Genomic DNA, 17481 nt, shown 5'->3' with positions numbered 1-17481 from the left:
GTAATAACTACGATGGAGATAGGGAGACACTAGGATCATTCTCATAGTTCCTTTCTTGTTAAGGTTGGAGGGGTGTGGTGGAAAAAAAGGACAACCAACTCCACAAAGGCATCACCATATTCTCTGATGAAAGAGCCACCAAGGAGACAAACGAAACCTTGAAGGTGACGACCGGAGCCTTTATAGAAAGTTGCGTAAATTTGCACAACTCAATTGGAGGCTCGCAAAAACCAACCACGAAGCTGTTAAACCACTAAGCAAGCATCGGGGGCGACTTTTCTGGTTAGAATTCCAAGAAACCAAGAGTAACAAATTCCTCGGTAGAGGGGATGGGAAAATCAAATCCCTTTAGTGGAAGTGTAGATCTAGGGTTCCTTCATCAAATCCAAAAAGGAAAATAAGATTGAGCGAGTGGGAAGGAACTAAGGAAGATCTATGAGCTTTGAACTTTAGAACAATGGAGAAGAGAGAGAGTGGAATTCGCAACCTCTATTTGGGAAAAAGGAGGTATATATAGTGTCCTCAAGAATATGACCGTTGGTGAAAACTTACCTCGGAGTCTCTGGCCTAAGAAGAATCGGAGTCTCTGGCCTAAGCTTAGTCGATAGCCATACTGGACGGAGTCTCCGACCTGAGCAGGCTTCAACACAACAAGCACGGGAGGAGCGTCTTGGAGGTCATCCCGGGCTCCGGCCCGGTCTTCTCACGGTGCAATTCACTGCAGCTTTTTGCCAGGCCTGTCCGGCCATGTGATGAGTTCTACGATCGATACTTAGCTCCTAGCTCCTCGTCCTCGTATACCTATGTGCCGCTGTGTCTCTTCTCCAGTTCTCAGGTTCCTTAAATTTTTTGTGTATAGATTTTCCTTCTTCCCTCCAATCCTCATGCCCTAGCTCTCTATTTCTCCTCCCGCTAGTTCAATCCAGCAAAAAAAAGTTGCAGCAATTTTAAACCGTGGTGGATATTTCCTATGCGATGGTGTTGTTGGCCGCCGTACAAACTGGTCGTGCATCATCCAATCGAGTGAGCCATGCAAGAAATCAAGTCATGGAGTCTTTGATCATTTTTCTATGGAGTGATATGAAGCAGAAAAACACATTAGGGCCTTCCTTGGTACTAGCCTATTATTCATGGGGATTATCATCATCAAATCTTAATATTTCGCTTATTTTCAAAACCATGTTTGGTTTTACTGTATCGAGCCATTTAATCTCCGCTTATTCTGACATTTTTCTAAATTATAGTGTATTTTTCTCAATTACCGATACTCTACCTCTATCTAGTGGATTGGGTATTTTAAGTGATTCGATGAAGGTAGAAGTTTCACCCAACCCTATAAAAAAACTATCCCGACTAATATCCAAAAAATCTCTAGTACCAAATAATATCTTAGAGTTTTATACTTGTACTTCTGCTTTAGAGTATTAAATCTGAATATGTGCTCTAATATGATTAAATTATATATTACCAGTAGATGAAAATTATATATTCATTTAACAGTTACATTTTCTGCAAGACTTTTAGGCATCACATGCAATTGGCCCTCCCTTTGATTTGCGCCACGCTCCGCCACTGACAACAAGGCCGGAGTCTTCGAAGTGGAGTTGTCGGTGTCAAACAACAAAGTACCCGGACTGGCAACATAGGCGAACATGATTGTGTCATCCTAGAGTAAAGAGTTGTGATTTTCTGAAATTAAGTCCAAAAGTTTTGGTAAGTGTCCGTGAAGTTGTGAATATGTGTAATTAGCTCGATGAAAAAAAAGGAGAGAGGAAGGTGGGCTTGAGGCCGAGTTGGAGTCCGGTCCAGTCTGTCCTTTGTCGTTTGGGTTTGAGCCCGGTTCGTGGCTTCCTCTGTTCTATATAGATCGATACTGAGCCGCCGCCTCCCAGCTTCCTCCTCCTCCTCCTATCGTAGCCCGCAAGCAGCAATCCCGTGGAGGCGCTGGACGGCAAGCAGAAGCGATCCTCAGGTGCGACGGCGGTTAAGATAGCAATCGCCAAGATCCAGACGGAGAAGATGGAGAAGTGCGCTGAGTCTGACCCGCCTGCTGGTGTAAACGGCAAGCATCGGCTTAATGATGACTATGTTCGTTTGGTCCTGGCCATGCCTAGAGAGATCCCCATGCAGACCGAGGACCTCTCTTTCATTACCGACCTGGCGAAGCTCATGAACCGCTCGGAGGACTGGATCGAGGAACGAAAGCAGCGGTACTTGGAAAGGGCCGCCCTTAGCCAGAGTAACAACGAACTGTTCGTGCAGTTCCAGGACAGTATGAGGAAAGAGTGGTTGGACAAGGGCTACGTTGAGATGGACTGCGACTTCGACTACGAGGCCAGGGAAGCCATGGTGGAGGAACTCAACAGGGAGCTGTGCGAGCAGCACAAACGAGATAGGCTTGCTCGAAAGAAGGCCAATATGATGGATACAGCATGAAGATCGTCTGTCTGGTCCATATCTATCTATTTAGCCATATATATCCATCTACTGCGTATTGCGTAGGCTGCATTTAAGTTATGCCCATCTGTGTTATTGAACCATCCATGTATCTCTGATACTCTGACTATCCATCTATGTTATTGTCACTCCAAAACTAAGTTGTGTGTGGTTGTTGATCGATCCTCTGTTTGATATTTCCCATGTCGCTGTTGTGCATCAGGGGGTTCCTGGGGTATTGAGGTGATCCTTTTACTCATGCCATGACTATCTATCTACCATCCATCTAAGTTATGTGTGGTTGCAGCTAAGTTATGACCATCCATTTAATTGAACCATCCATGTATGCCTGACTATCAGTATCTAGCATTCTAAAACTAAATTATGTTTGGTGATCAATCTTTTTTTTGCTATTACCATGTCTTTGCTGCGCATCAAATTCCTGAGGTATTGGGGTGATACCTTCACTCGAACATGTGATCATTTTGATGCCCATCTATGTTATTGAACCATCCATGTATGTCTGACTATCTATGTTACTGGCAAGCAGAACCAAGTTATGTATGTTTGTTGATCGATCCTCTGTTTTCTATTTCCATGTCATTGGTGGGGTTTCTTTACTCAAGCCTGTAATCAGTTTTGTCTATTAACACTCGGTTGCGCGAAGCAAATTTTGCATTATGGAATGCATGGGTAAGCTTTGCTGGCTATTGTTTAGTTCATCAAGATCTTCTAGCTGTTTTGGCTTTTAGGGTACAAATAGATTGCCCCAAGATTGAATACTGATTCCCATGAAAAGTAGGTTTTAGTTTCCAGTCTTTGAATCTCTTGGTTGCTAGACAACTTTCATGGGATGGAGGAAGTAGTATAGATTTTTCCTCTTAAAGGAACTGAGCAATATTTTAATGATCTCAGATAAACTAAAGCAATATTTTCCTTAAATGTTTGATGGAAGGTTTTCTTTTCTGCCTTTAGATGTATCTTAGAAAAAACTGGCTGATGCTGCTTTCTTACATACAAGACTAATATTTTGGCTAATTTTATGTTGTCTCCTAATATTATATCCATATATTAGTCCAGCGGCAACCAAAAGCCCAAAATCTATAATAATTGGTCGACCACAGAATGAATAATATCATCTGGTACATCTAGCAATACAAATGCGTGAATCACATTACTAGTTAAAAAATAGTACAATGACCATATTTAAAGTAGCCGTATAGGCATTTAAAGATACAATAGAGTATATGCAATACTTTATTTGTGATTTGGAATCGGAAATGGAAATGGAAATTCATAAAAATGGTAGCAATCTGAGGATATGTGAAGAAGAACTTCAGTTGGGCGGATGCTGTAGCCTTTAAAAAAAAAAGGATGCTGCTGCCTTGGCTTTTCATTGTGCCACGCCGCTGCATTATTTCTCAACCCTGAACTCGGGAGGCAAGTCAGTGGGAAAATGAAGTCTTAACAAAGAAAAGAAGACGCAAGGATCATGGAAGTGCTTGACCGCTGAAGCTTCTGTGGCATCTGCTTGATATTAATCCCTAATGGATATGGAAAATAACAGATGATAAGATATACGTATTAGTACTATAATATCGTGAGATGACGAGGTTATACTGCAACAAGATGATGATGAGATGAAGGACAAGAAAATAGATACCTGAATTACCAGTACCTCCAGACCAACGTGGGACGGTTGGGATGGGCTTCCATTGCTCTCCTCGTGGCAGCCTCCATCTCTTCTCCCCCGTCAGAGTCCGTGGCCCACTTGATGATGAGATAGGACAGGCTAGGCAGGGCTCCCAGGATCTCCACGCCTTTTTCCCCGATATCGGACACGGGAAGGCTCAGTTTCTCGAGTTTGTCGAATGATTCCAACCATTCTGGAAATGTTGTGAGTGAATATCCATCGATGACAAGCTCCCGAATACCACATGGAGGACAGGAGAACCACTCCTCTTCCAAGATAGGCCCCTCATTATAATCGGCATCCTCGTCTTTGATGAAAAGGTATAGAGATTCCAGGCTTGCGCCACCAAGCTGCCAGAGGGACAAGACCGCCGCCTCCTGCTGTTCTTCCCAATCATCATCGGCATAATGGCTTTCAAAATGTATGCCCAGCTTCCTCAGGTTTTTTAGCATGCCAAGCCCCTCGAGAAACTCTATTGACTGATTATACACACTAAGATTTTCCAAAACTCGCAATCCTTGAGTGTCTGCAATTTCATCCGGCAATGCTTCATAATAGTCAGCAAACACAGTAACATAACAGCCCAACTGATTCCTGACGATCTCCGGAATCTTCATTCCTTCCGTGTGTCTGTAATCCTGCGCAATGTCAATCTCCAAGTGCTGCAACCTTGCTAGTTCTTTCGGCAGCTCGGTAACAGAATGTGCATTCCTGAACCTCAAGTACTTGAGGTGCAACAAATCACCGATGCCCGCAAGGTTATCATCTTCTAATTGCCCGCACTCCTCATAGTCCAGCACACGCAGGAGTTGAAACTCCGACAGAGATGGGATCTTCACACTACCCCCAAAAACATGCAGTGACCGGGCATGCGATAGAACCAGACCCGGTGGAATCTCACCGTCCTTCTGCAGGGACAGTCGACGGACCTTGTTGTTCTCTGGATCAGGGTTTACGACACCTGGTACACCTATTATTGTAACAAAGTTCTCCTCCACAGCCTTGGCTACCACAAAATCAAGTACCATGTCATGGACTCGGCAACTATTCACCTCATTACCACCAAATGACCCATCGATCTCTGCGGGCTGGATTAGGCTCCTGTTGATGAGATCAGTGAAACACTTCTCTCCTAACTCATACGGTGTAGGATCCCCTTGCCTATGAGGCCCCTTTTGCTGATGAATGAACCCCTCGCCGATCCATCTTCTGATCAAATTATCCTTGTTTATAATATGATCCTCCGGGAATATACTCAAATACAGCAGACAAGTCCTAAGGTGAGGAGGAAGATCCAAGTAACTAAGGGATATTATAGTCTCAACACTAGAATTTCTTAGTGCACGACCAATTGAATCCTTCACTCGCCTCCATTGATCCTTCCTACTTATCTTGTCAGCCAAGACACCAGATATAGCAATGATCGCCAAAGGTAAGCCAGCACATTTTTCCAAGATTTGGACAGAAATTTCCTTCAGGTCCGAAGGGCATTCTTCTTCGGAGTTGAATAGTCTTGTATAGAACAACTGTCTCGACTGCATCATAGTAAGAGGCCTTAGATTGTATATGTGACCATGAGATGTTGAACAACATGATTCAGCAACATCCTTGTTACGGGAAGTGGTGATTATTTTACTGCCGGAACTTGTTTCGGGAAATGCAAGATTAATAACTTTCCAGTGATCCTCCTTCCATATATCGTCAACCACGATTAAGTACCTTCAGAAAAAAATAAAAGCAATGATAAATACAAATATACAACTATACAAGAGTAAGGCTTATTGAGCACTGAAAGAGTTATCCAACTGATTTAAAATATCAGGAGGCATATGCCATGATACAATGATGTAACAAAACCCATATCGCTCCATCCAGACGATAGGGAGGCGAACCAATAAATCCAGTGGCAAAAGACGGAAAAAAATTGAGGTAGGGCAAACTAACAAAAATGATGCAAATACCAAAATAGTCGTAACACATGAACGTCATATATGATTCTAACGAAATAACTTAGTACGATAAAAACAAAGACATATTTGATATACGTGTAACCCAAAAAATATAACAATAATGCCACCTTAAAGCCAAAGCTTTATTTTTTGTAAAAAGAATAATTTTATCGATTAAGACTTTTAAGTATCCATCGTGAGCAAATAGGTCTTAATGATCTTTGTCGCCAAGAGACCCTTCCAATTCACCATCTCAATGAGTTGATAATGTCTTTGATGAAATCATGATGTGTTTTTCAAATATCAAGAAATCTCTAAATTTTCAATTCTACACGTATTATCCTGCATATACTAAGATTCATGATAAATGTCTATAATATAAATATAGAATCATTGTTATTTACATTAAACCTAGAATATGAATCTATGTTTACAGTTCGATTTTACACAATGTTCACTAAAACAAGCATAACTTTCTCGATGCACGACCATTCAAAATATTCAAAAAAAACATGTGCATCTAAATGTATTCATCAAAAATCAAGGTAGGACGGCTGCCCTGCCTTTCCCTAAGGGGATCTTCACCCCTGAATAAATCCTACCGGTTGCCGTCACTGCCTATGTGAAAAGCCTGTGAGGCTAACAGTGGCGGAGGAGGCAATACTCGCGGCTGCAATCAAATACCCCGGGCGGCGGATCGCGGTGCCGGTCGGCGGTGTCGGCGCTCGGTTTGGGCAGCACCCTTCCATGTGATGGCGGAGCCAGGCGAGTGGTTGAGGTAGGTCGTGGCGGCCCTAGCGGGCCAGCCAGCCACGAGGTTGGGGAGGCGGGACTGCCTGTGAAAACCGAGCCCCTCGCATATGAGGGCAACATCTATGCGTCGATTCCTTGTTAAAGGCACAATTGTTGCAGCTACTGTCTACTTGCTCGGCATATGGGCCATGGTATAGTATATCACACCACATATGTGCACAACCTTGTAAGCAACCACAGTGGCTCTTCCTACGCTATATTAAACCATACCGATGCCCTAGGAGGGCTATCGTTCCCCACGACACCGACACATCCATAAGCTTGATGCATGTAATTCTCCACACACACAAAAAACGCTCGATGTATGCCTGTTGTTATGGCAACAAAGTCGGACATCTTTCTATTCTTAATAGGTGATCCCATTTTCATGCACATGCAAGGTATCCACGTCATTAAGCATCACTAAACAATCATAACCTGCCACCTAAGCAATTCTTCCACATCATCTGGCCCCATCTTAGTCATCCATGTCAGCAACAATTATCGCTAACCATGCAAATCAAGCGCAGTCCCGGAAAGAGAGAAGATATTTTCGAATTAAAAAAAAACCACACAGTTAGGCTGCTCATAGTGGGAAGTAACCTAGACTAGTAACATGACATATGTTACTAGTCTAGGTTACTACCTTCATAGTGGGTAGTAACTTATATGTGGTGTCATGCATTGTGTCATTTATTATGTTGTAGACTCATTTTGCCTTGGGGTGTGTGATGTTATGGTAACATAGCTAGTTACCACCTCACTCTCTTTCTTCATTTATTCGCATGCCATGTCACCAAAATGCCTTGAGATGTGTGATGTTACTACTCCCTCCGTCCCAGTTCGCAAGGCAAATTCCCAAAAAATATTTGTCCCAAAATCCCTCACCTCCTAGGCACATTTTGCATTTAATGTGGGAATAAACTAATTCATTTTTGCATGCAAACACTCCTCTTTTCATCTCCCACCACGCACTAGTACTCCGTGCATGTGAAACCACCGCGCACTAGTACTCCATGCATGTGAAAGACAAAGTTTTTGCATGTTTTAACGTGCAAATTTAGAGCCAATGAGAATTCACCTTGGGCCAAGATATTTGAAAACTTTGCCTTGCGAACTGGGACGGAGGGAGTAGCTATGTTACTCCCACTATGAGCAGTCTTAAAGCCTACATCAGACCACCACTATTCGTCTTCTTCCAATTTTAGCAGCGGAGGAATGGGATGATCTCTTCCTCTTCCCCACGATCTGTGCAACATCCATTAAATTCGTCCGCAGTAATGGTGGAAACAAATCGTCCAAGCCCGCCAGGCAAGAGAGCGGTCGCCGATCTGTTGCCTTTTTATTCTCCCGTATCCATCAGCCTCACGCCTTCACCACACAAGGAGCCGCCCTCAGCCTGCACTCTAGCGACCTGGCCGAGGATCCTAGCCGCTCCACCATGGCCAGTGTTTCTTCGTTAGCAGTAGGCAGTAGGATGTGCAGCAGCTTTGTACTTTCTGTTAATGATGTACGCTAAGTATTGTGAATTGGTCTTATATATATTTATCATCAGCTATTTCTCTTTGCAGATTGGATCCATTTAGTAGTCGTTTTGGCTATGCACCTTCTGATCTACCATAGCAACAAAAAAAAATCAGGTTCTGCCCCTCAAACACGATTGAGACTGTCCTTTTGTTTCTTAATTTATTCATCTCTATTAAATTTGTATGGATAAGCGATGCATCTGCAGTACAGTGACCGCTTCTTACTAGATGTTGTGTCTCGATCTGTTATTATAGATTCAGATTTCCTCAATACAAAACCTTTTAAGTAGTTCTATTCATATTCACTCATCTTCGGGTATACGTATACATTACAGGATGTCAAGCGGAATCTACATTTGCCTCTCCATCTTATGTCATTGAAGCTCTCATTCTAATCAGCATGCGAATTTTTTGCATGACGAGTTACGACACACACATATCAGAGCCTCCTTCGATATTTCATCGATGTTAGAGCAAGTAACGAAGAATTTTCAGCCTCAGTTGAAATCGACCTATGAGTACGGATGAATGCAGATTGCGTTGGTTGTTAACTTCTTGTTTGGGCCTCCAGCTGTGTTGGACAAATTACTGCTCCTCCACTTTTTCTTCGTTTTCATGGTGTTTCGTTCGGAAGGATAAACTAATGAGCTATTGATTGAATGAATGCCCCATGTCTTCCATTATAGAGTTATAAAATTGATGATGAATGAATGAATCTGATTCATTTGCAATTATGTCATTTTGATAAATACAATCTACCTATATTTGCCAATATATGCTGGTTGAACTCTTCTAAGTGAATACTTAGAATTCAACATATGAAAGTTTCTTAAAATAGGTAAATTGGTATGTCGAGGATTCAATTTTTTTTGGTAAGATAATATTTATAGCAATTTTATGAAGATGTTCCAGCAGCAACGCGTGGGGAATCATCTAGTTTCATAGATGAGGCATCCCAAAATATAATATACTCCATCCATTTCAATGAATAAGCCTTATTAATTTAGTTCAAATTCAAAGCGTATTAACATTGATGACGTGGGCATACCTAGTGGTTGGAGTCATAGTGACGCACCCCAACAAACTGAGTTCGATCGATGAATTTTTGAAATTGTCACGCCAAGTCCCACTTATAATATATCAGTATTGTCGCATACTAACATTGACAAAACTTATAGAAGATATAAATATCTACAACATGAAACAAATAACTTGTAAAAATATATTTTACGATGAATCTAATAATATTGATTTGGTATCGTAAATATTAATATTTTTATCAAAAAAAAATGGCCAAATGTTGACTTTTCACTAAACTTGTACTACCTCCGATTCAAGGAATAAGGCGCCCTCGTTTTACGTATTTTTTGTTTGAGTAAGTATTACTTTAAATATATAAAGATTGTTTGTATGAAATTAACATCATTAGAAAGTGCTTTTTCATACGAATCCAACGATACTAATTACATATAATATAACAAAGATTTTATTGCTCAATTTTTATGGTCAAAGTTCGTCTTGAAATACGCGTGCGCCTTATTCCTTGGGACGGAGGTAGTAATACTTATTCATTGAAATCGGAGGGAGTATACAGGATAATCATAGGAACCTTCTGAAATTGTGGGAAAAAATAATGCAATATCAGTCCGTTGTAACTCCAAATTTAAGTGCAGTTTGTTTAATAAAATTCAAAACTTGTAGTCAAGGTTACAATGTGGAATTTTGTTTGTTTGTAATCTTAGTTCGAACATAAATTGAGGCCGAGGTGATTAGAAAATCCTAGATATTCTCAAGACCTAAATACATAGGAGGTGTTTGGATTGGTTGTAAATTCTTGTGTCCACCGGTATTTGGTTCAACTGAGACCTGGATACTAGTGGCCATAGAAAAATTATAACCATTCAAGCAAGGTCTTCCAGTGATCTATTATATACTGAAAGAAAGGTACGAATGGGATGGAAAATGGATTTTGTACACACGCATGAGTGTAGGTGTATTTTGTACTGTCGATTTATTACTCTAGATTCTTGTTCGCCATGGTAGATGGAAAAATAGATCTCTCTCCTTTTATCGGAATCACAAAAGAAAACGGACGGTTATGGAAACATCCACGCCTATACGTGTAAGTATAAAAGTATTTTCGGGATGATTCTGGAATTCTCACGGAGAAGCCAAGAATTATTCACACTTCGATCACCTGGATCAGTATTATATCCTTTAATATTTATATTATATATTTAAAATAAATTTTCCAAATGAGCAATTCAAAAATTTGTCGCCAAGTCACTAATTGTACTGCATGGAAAAAAACACTGCGAATTGCTTATGATAGGATTTGTTTTTTAAAGAACTAATATGTAGTGCACCATATTGCTTATATACATAGTGTTAAAGCTCTCACTCATGTATAACTAAAACTAGAGCTGCATCTAACTTTGTTCAACTCAGCTCATTCAATTACTGTGAAGATCCGATTTCACATATCACCCCTAGTTATGCATTTGTGATACTAATTACCCTAGTGAGAGAAAATTAGTCTAGATTACACATTTTATAAGGTCGTTTTCTAATGTGTCTATTGACCAAAATATGAGGTCATGACCAGGGTTCATAAACACCTGGACGCCGATAAGGGATTAAACAAATGGGTACGAGAAATCTTGACATAATCGTTGATGACACCCACCAAAGTTTTACACATTTTCGCGGCACATCGAGGTAACACGCCGGTCCTATCTAACAAAAACAAGCAAAATATTACAAAATGGAATAAAACCATTGTTCGAAGGCTACTAGATTGCATATTTTGGGAGAAGTTGCACCGAATAGGGTAATATGTGTCACAAATATATAACTAGAAGATAAAAAATGGAATTCACTCTATTGTAAAATATGTTTGTATTCAAATCAGAACGATATAGATTTACTACAATGCAATCTTTATGTTTTACCACACATTATCTATCTACGTGTAAGATTAGGCAAGGAATGAGTGATCATTGCCATAACAAAGGAAATGCCCTTTAGTTCCTCAACTAGCCAAGGAAATCATTTTAGGTCCCTAAAATCCAAGGCCAAATCTGAGATAAGGGACAAAAAAGCACACATTTTCCTACCGCATATTTAGTAACTTTGACCTTTCATAGCTAGGGGAGGGGGAACCGCACGAGCAGGAATCTTCCATGACTCCAGCTGTTGCCTTTCATACCTCATCTGTGCACCTTATCAGAACACCGGTTCCCACACATGTGCCACGCCTCCTTGACTCCGCCGGCTCTGGTAGGGAGGAGACGGAAAGTGGGGTGGGGTTGTGGAGAGGATTAATGTCCACATGATATTTTGCAGAAAAAGTTTATTGGTATCCATGTTTACCGAATCTGCTCGAGGAAACTGCTCGAGAAGAGGAGAAAAACCTTCTCAACTTACTCTCCCTGCTATACCTAAAAACGGTTTAAGATAACAAAGCTAACCTCTCCCTTCTATACCTAAAAACGGTTTAAGATAACCGAATATTATAGAGATGCTTTAAGTGCATCTCCACCAACGCCCCCAAAGCCTCCCCAGGTTGGGTTTTCCTATGAGTGGACCTTTTTTTTCACCCGACCCCACCCCAAATGGGCTATGGGGATGATGGACATAAAACGGCCATCAGCGCCAGCCCCCAGTTCATACGGGTTGCACGAGTCGCCTAATAGTCAAAGAAAAACTCATGTGCCGGCCCATGCGCACACAAATTAGACTGGAGGAATCGGCAACCAAGGCCATGTAGCCTTTCTCTCGTGGGCCCCCCTTGGCAATGACTGGACATTTCCGGGCGCCCTAGTTTTCCCCCTCCTCCCACCCGAGCACTCAACTCTTCTCCCACACTCGCGACTCATCGCCAAATTGCCGCTACCACCACCCACAAGTCTATGCATCGACGTTAAGGAGGTGTATATGGAGCAACATTCCGCAATCCCCCCGCTCCGGCTGTCACTTTCACCATCATTTAGAGTCGTACTGCCTAGGGTCCGCAACACTCGATCCGCCGTACCCTACGATCTGTTGCCACCGCAGTCCTACATGCCAAGTTGTAACGATGGAGAGAGATCCAGTGAGTTCTAGCTAGGCCATGTGAGAAATTCTTCCTTATTGCATTTTAAAGATTTAGATTTTATGGTTCTAGTTTGGGATATTTTTAGTACATTGTGCCTACCTTACATTTGGGGCTATTTTTGCTGATGCGTGCTACCTGAAAGAACATTTCCCGCCCTTTTGGGTTTTGTGTGTTTGATGTCAACACTAGGTATATATTTATGTGTGTTGATGTAGACAGGTACAAGATTTCATTATATAAACATGGCTGATGAATTGGACTGACAAAACTGAAGCTCTGCTGGTTTTTCTCTTCAGGCGGAAGTTCCGGCCACTGCCGGCAGAACTTCCGCCCAGATTCTCCTCTCAGCAGTCCCACAACGCCCCCTCACAGTTGGAGCATTCGAAAGCTGGCCGGAAGTTCCGGTCAGCGGAACTTCCGCCCAACTTTCGGGCAAGTTCCGGAAACATCGCATTTGTGGCTCAGTATGTTCAGTAAGGTTTTTCTGCAATTCCGGAACTTGGCCGGAACTTCCGGTCACCGGAAGTTCCGCCCTAGTTCCGCCCAAACTCAGTCCGCCAGCTCGTCTGCGCGAACGCATCCAGCCGGAACTTCCGGTCCTCATGGCCGGAACTTCCGGTGCCAGCCGGAACTTCCGGCCGTCCTGGCCGGAACTTCCGATGTTACTGAAAAACGTCCATAACGGTCAGATCTGAGAGCCCCACTCATATAAATAGCTCTCTTCTCCAATGGGACAAGTTGCTCAATCATTGCACAAAAATCTGCCAAGCTTCGCCACCATTAGAGCCACCTCAAGAACTCAAGATTTGCAAGATCTCCTCCCTCACCCAACCAAAGCTCTTGATCTTTGGAGATTCGAAGGAGAAGACACCGATCTACATCCTCACCGAAGCGATTTACATTTCACCCTCATTTGCTTGAGGGTCCTCTTGCTAGTGTTCCTTTTTGGATCCCTAATTGTTTGTTGTTGATGTATTGTTGTTGATTGTTGTGTTGTTACATATTTGGGAGCCTCCAATTTGGTTGTGGATGTGTGCCCCAAGAACTTTGTAAAGGCCCGGTTTCCGCCTCGAGGAAATCCCTTAGTGGAAGTGGGCTAGGCCTTCGTGGCGTTGCTCACAGGAGATCTGAGTGAAGCCTTCGTGGCTGTTGGTTTGACTTTCGTAGCAACCACACTCCTCCAAACGTAGACGTACCTTCTTGCAAAGGAAGGGAACTACGGGAATCATCTCCGTGTCTCCGCGTGCTCCACTCTCGGTTACCTCTATCCTATTCTATCTCCTATATATTGCGTAGCTATATCTTGCTTAGTTGTTAACCTTGTCATATAGGTAAATTCACTTAGTTGCATATCTAGAGAATTTACCTTTGTGTCAAGCCTAAATTGAAAAAGAACTAAAAATTGGTTAGCACCTATTCACCCCTCCCCCCTCTAGGTGCGGCATACGATCCTTTCAGTACCCTAACTTGGACTATGCACCTGAGAAAATTGTCGATCTACCATGGAGCTGGCTTGCAACTGGTGCCGATTCGGCCGAGCTTTGCTGCATCCACGGGCATCTACCAGAGAAAGTCGTTGTTTCCGAAGCGACATCACAAAACAATGTAAGTAGTGTGACAGTAGTGTGCTATATTGGTTAAAGTTAATAGTGTGATGATTTGCTCATTTGTTCCTCAAGTTATGTTTGTAGGATGTCATCTACTCTGGCTTTGTGTTGGTTTGATCCTGAGTGGCATCTGACATTACACCATTGACTATATATCTATTTTGTGAGGAATGTATGAGATCAGGAAAAGTGATATAATTCAAGATAAAATTCAAAAGATCGAGTTGGTTAAGAATTTGTTTGAACGAAAACGGAAATACTCAAAAGAAAAATAGGGTGAATACGAAATAGAGAAATTTACTGGGGAATGTGAAAAAGTGGATGGATATCACATAGAGCTGTGTGCTGGAGAAAAACATGGCAAAACTTAAGGAGAAGAAAGCCAGGCTTGAGTTGGGCAAGATAGAGAAGGAGAGAAACTTGCTGCTAGAGGAGAAAAATAAATGGGATGATGAGAGGAAATAACTGAGGGAGGAAAAAAGAAGGCTGAAATACATGATGTTTGATCTTCTAAAAGTTAGTGATGCAAAGAATCAGAAGATGAAGATGAGTGTGCAAAATTGTGATGAGTGTGATGTTTTCTCTTGGATCTTGTTGAGCATGTCTACTCAAAATAAAACAAGAATTTGTATAAATCTAGGGTTTTTAAGTGTATTACTATTATTTAAATTGTTGTATGAGACTAGCTGGTACCAAATGGATTAGGTAAAATATGGTTTTGTTTAGAACTTAGAAATATATTGGTTCGGTATTATTGGGGTTGCCGGTGTATGTGCCCGGCTCCAACCCCGCGTCAGATTGTACCAATGCCCCCAAACCGCTTGTCTAGCGTTGTTGTCGAGCGCCCAATGGGGACACCTGTGGAGACCCTAGAAGATGGATGACTCCTTTCTGCTTTGAAATCCATTACAAGCAAAGGTACTGACCCTATTATTTTTGTCGTGCCAGCACTCTGATTATTGTGTTAATGATTTTTTTAGAAATGTGTTTTTGTTATCTTTTATTACCGCAAGTGTATTTCTGTATCTTGGTTGCAAAAAAATATAAGTCTACAATTGTTTTTTTTAAATGGTGTACAGTTTTGTTTTGAATGCATAGATAAACCGCCTCTAGCTTTTTGTTGTTTACAAGTCAAATCTTTAATGCAATTGTTCCCGATGCAATTGTTAGCCACTATTCTCTTGGACTCTCATTATTATTTTTGGAACCCCAAAATAAATAAAAATCATTATTGTACATCAGAGAGCAACAGCTAACAATCAGAATTTACCATCACTTAAACCAATTGTTTCGCCTCCGCACGATCAAAACTTTAATTGAATGTATTGGTCAAGTACAAGCGATACGTATGGTCATAACACTTTGATTTTTGAAATAGCACAATATTATTATCATCTTATGCACCATCAAATCTTATTTACCATGGAACTACAAAACCATATTATTTCCAACGGTATATGAAAATTATAAATAGTCCCTTTCGGCTTTATTTAAGATGGTGCCCTCGGAAAATAAGATGAAAAGTGAGAAAGATTTGAAGCATTACCTTTTATTTTCGAGGAAATCCCTAATCTTTGTGATGATGGTCTGTAGTATTTCCTCGCAAGGAGAATAGTGCTCATTCAGTTGGCCATAAATATTGCTCATAACGCTCGCGATGTCTGGATTCCGTGACACAGACAGGAAAGCATGATACTCGAATTGACCTTTAAGTTCTTGGTATACCCGGTTGGCAACGGTTGTCTTCCCCAATCCCCCAGACCCAACAATAGCCACAACATTTGGTTGCTGTTTGCTCGCTTCAGAGTTTGGTTGCTGGTTGCTCGCTTCATCAGAGTCTCCCAACAATTGGATGATCTCTCTCTTCGGCTCGTCAACGCCGATGAGCTTGGACGCGTCCTCAAAAATGGCAAGAGCTCTAAGGTCAACCTTATGAACACTGTTGGTGTCGGACGCACCGGTCTCGCCTGATCTGTACCTTGCATTCCTCTGGCTCACCTCGATGGCTTGTTTCTTCAGATCTTCAATCGCCTTGGCGATCTCATGGCGAGCCTTGACCCTCTTCAGCGAGCCCTTGATCTTGCCCATGAACCCGTCTGGCTTGGCGGACTTGCCAGCGACAACGCGAGCCATGAACTCGTCGAGGTTGTCCTCGACGTCGTAGGACAGCTCCCGCACCTCATTCATCCAGTGCTTGTCCTGCGGGTTCGGATCCTCCTCCTCCGCCATCTTCTCGAGGAAAGCATCCATTGCTTTGAGCTCCAGGGTAAGGAATTTGATCTCGGCGTGTATGCTTCTGAGGCGCTTGTACTCCTCGCCCAGCAGAGTGCCCAGCTTCCCCAGAACGGGTTGCAGGGCCCCTGTCGCCGCGCTCACCAGGGCCTCCGCCATTGGCGGTGCTTCCGCTAGCTAAGTGGTCAGACCTTTGATATGGTATGATCTGTTTCTTTTTGCGTGATGCGGCAGCAGGCTGGAGCGTGGATACTATTTATGAGTCCTTGTTCGACACTACGTCAGTACGCGTGAGGCTCGATCGTGGGTATTTGATTATTTTCTGCCCACTAGCTCAGCGTGTGCGTCGGTCAGGAAAGTCTATGGTTTCCGTATGGCTTCAGTTTTTGCTATGCTTCGTCCAGTTCACATCTGAAGATGGAAGATTGGGATGATACACTAAGTGTTAATAATGCACCTAACGTTTGCTGGCAAATTCAGATCCCAGCCTAGTTTTGTTTATTCAGACATGCTGATCATACATGTATTAGTTAAACTGCCTCATCTCGCTCATCTCGCTCATGAATTAGTGGCGCTTATTTACGGGTATAGGTACTTGCAGTTGCTGGACTTCAAAAGGGAAGAATTACTGCAGATTGCTTGGCTAGATTGAAAACTAATGCAGTTTCATCGACAACACTGACTGGTTCTTGATTTAGCTTCTGGTTTATGCTGGCGTGTCTGTAAATGAAGTAGAATTTTAGTTCTGGAAGTGTAATAAGTAGTGCACAAAAACATAGCTGGGAGTTTGACACTCTTTCTCCTTGCATGCTACAATGTGGACCACTGGCTTCGTTTTAATAAAAATGGGGCCTGTGGGGGTTTCTGCCCCCCTGTTTTTCTAAAAAAAAAAACGCTGGATAGCAGGACTGCTTGTTGAAAAAATCCCTTCAGCTCCTGAGCTCCCGGAGCTTGCATTGTATTGTAGATATTCGAAAACCGTATTTTAAGAACTCAAACAAATCTGAAAAAGAAATACACAAGTGCTACCTCTAAACCTTTTTTAAAAGCTAAGCTGAACCAGTTTTCTAAAAAAACAAAAAAAAAACATATTTTGGCGATGTCCACACTCATCTCGCTGATGGGAGATTTTGTTGTTGTTGTCGTGGTC

General features: G+C 42.1%; 1 protein-coding gene across 1 annotated transcript; it reads right to left on the bottom strand.

Annotated features, from left to right (window-relative positions):
- Positions 1-3591: 3591 nt before the first annotated feature.
- LOC124681505 (disease resistance protein PIK6-NP-like) lies at positions 3592-16586 on the bottom strand. Its single transcript, XM_047216416.1, has 3 exons — positions 15646-16586; positions 4100-5848; positions 3592-3980 (listed from the first exon to the last, which is right to left on the bottom strand). Exons 1-2 carry the CDS (start codon positions 16488-16490, stop codon positions 4105-4107), a joined length of 2589 nt encoding a protein of 862 aa, XP_047072372.1. The 5' UTR covers positions 16491-16586; the 3' UTR covers positions 3592-3980; positions 4100-4104.
- Between the last annotated feature and the right edge of the window lie 895 nt (positions 16587-17481).

This window comes from Lolium rigidum, unplaced genomic scaffold (assembly GCF_022539505.1).
Source record: "Lolium rigidum isolate FL_2022 unplaced genomic scaffold, APGP_CSIRO_Lrig_0.1 contig_45531_1, whole genome shotgun sequence".
Classification (NCBI taxonomy): Eukaryota; Viridiplantae; Streptophyta; class Magnoliopsida; order Poales; family Poaceae; genus Lolium; species Lolium rigidum.
The sequence above is the reverse complement of the archived record's forward strand: the minus strand, read 5'-3'. Positions and strand labels throughout refer to the sequence as shown.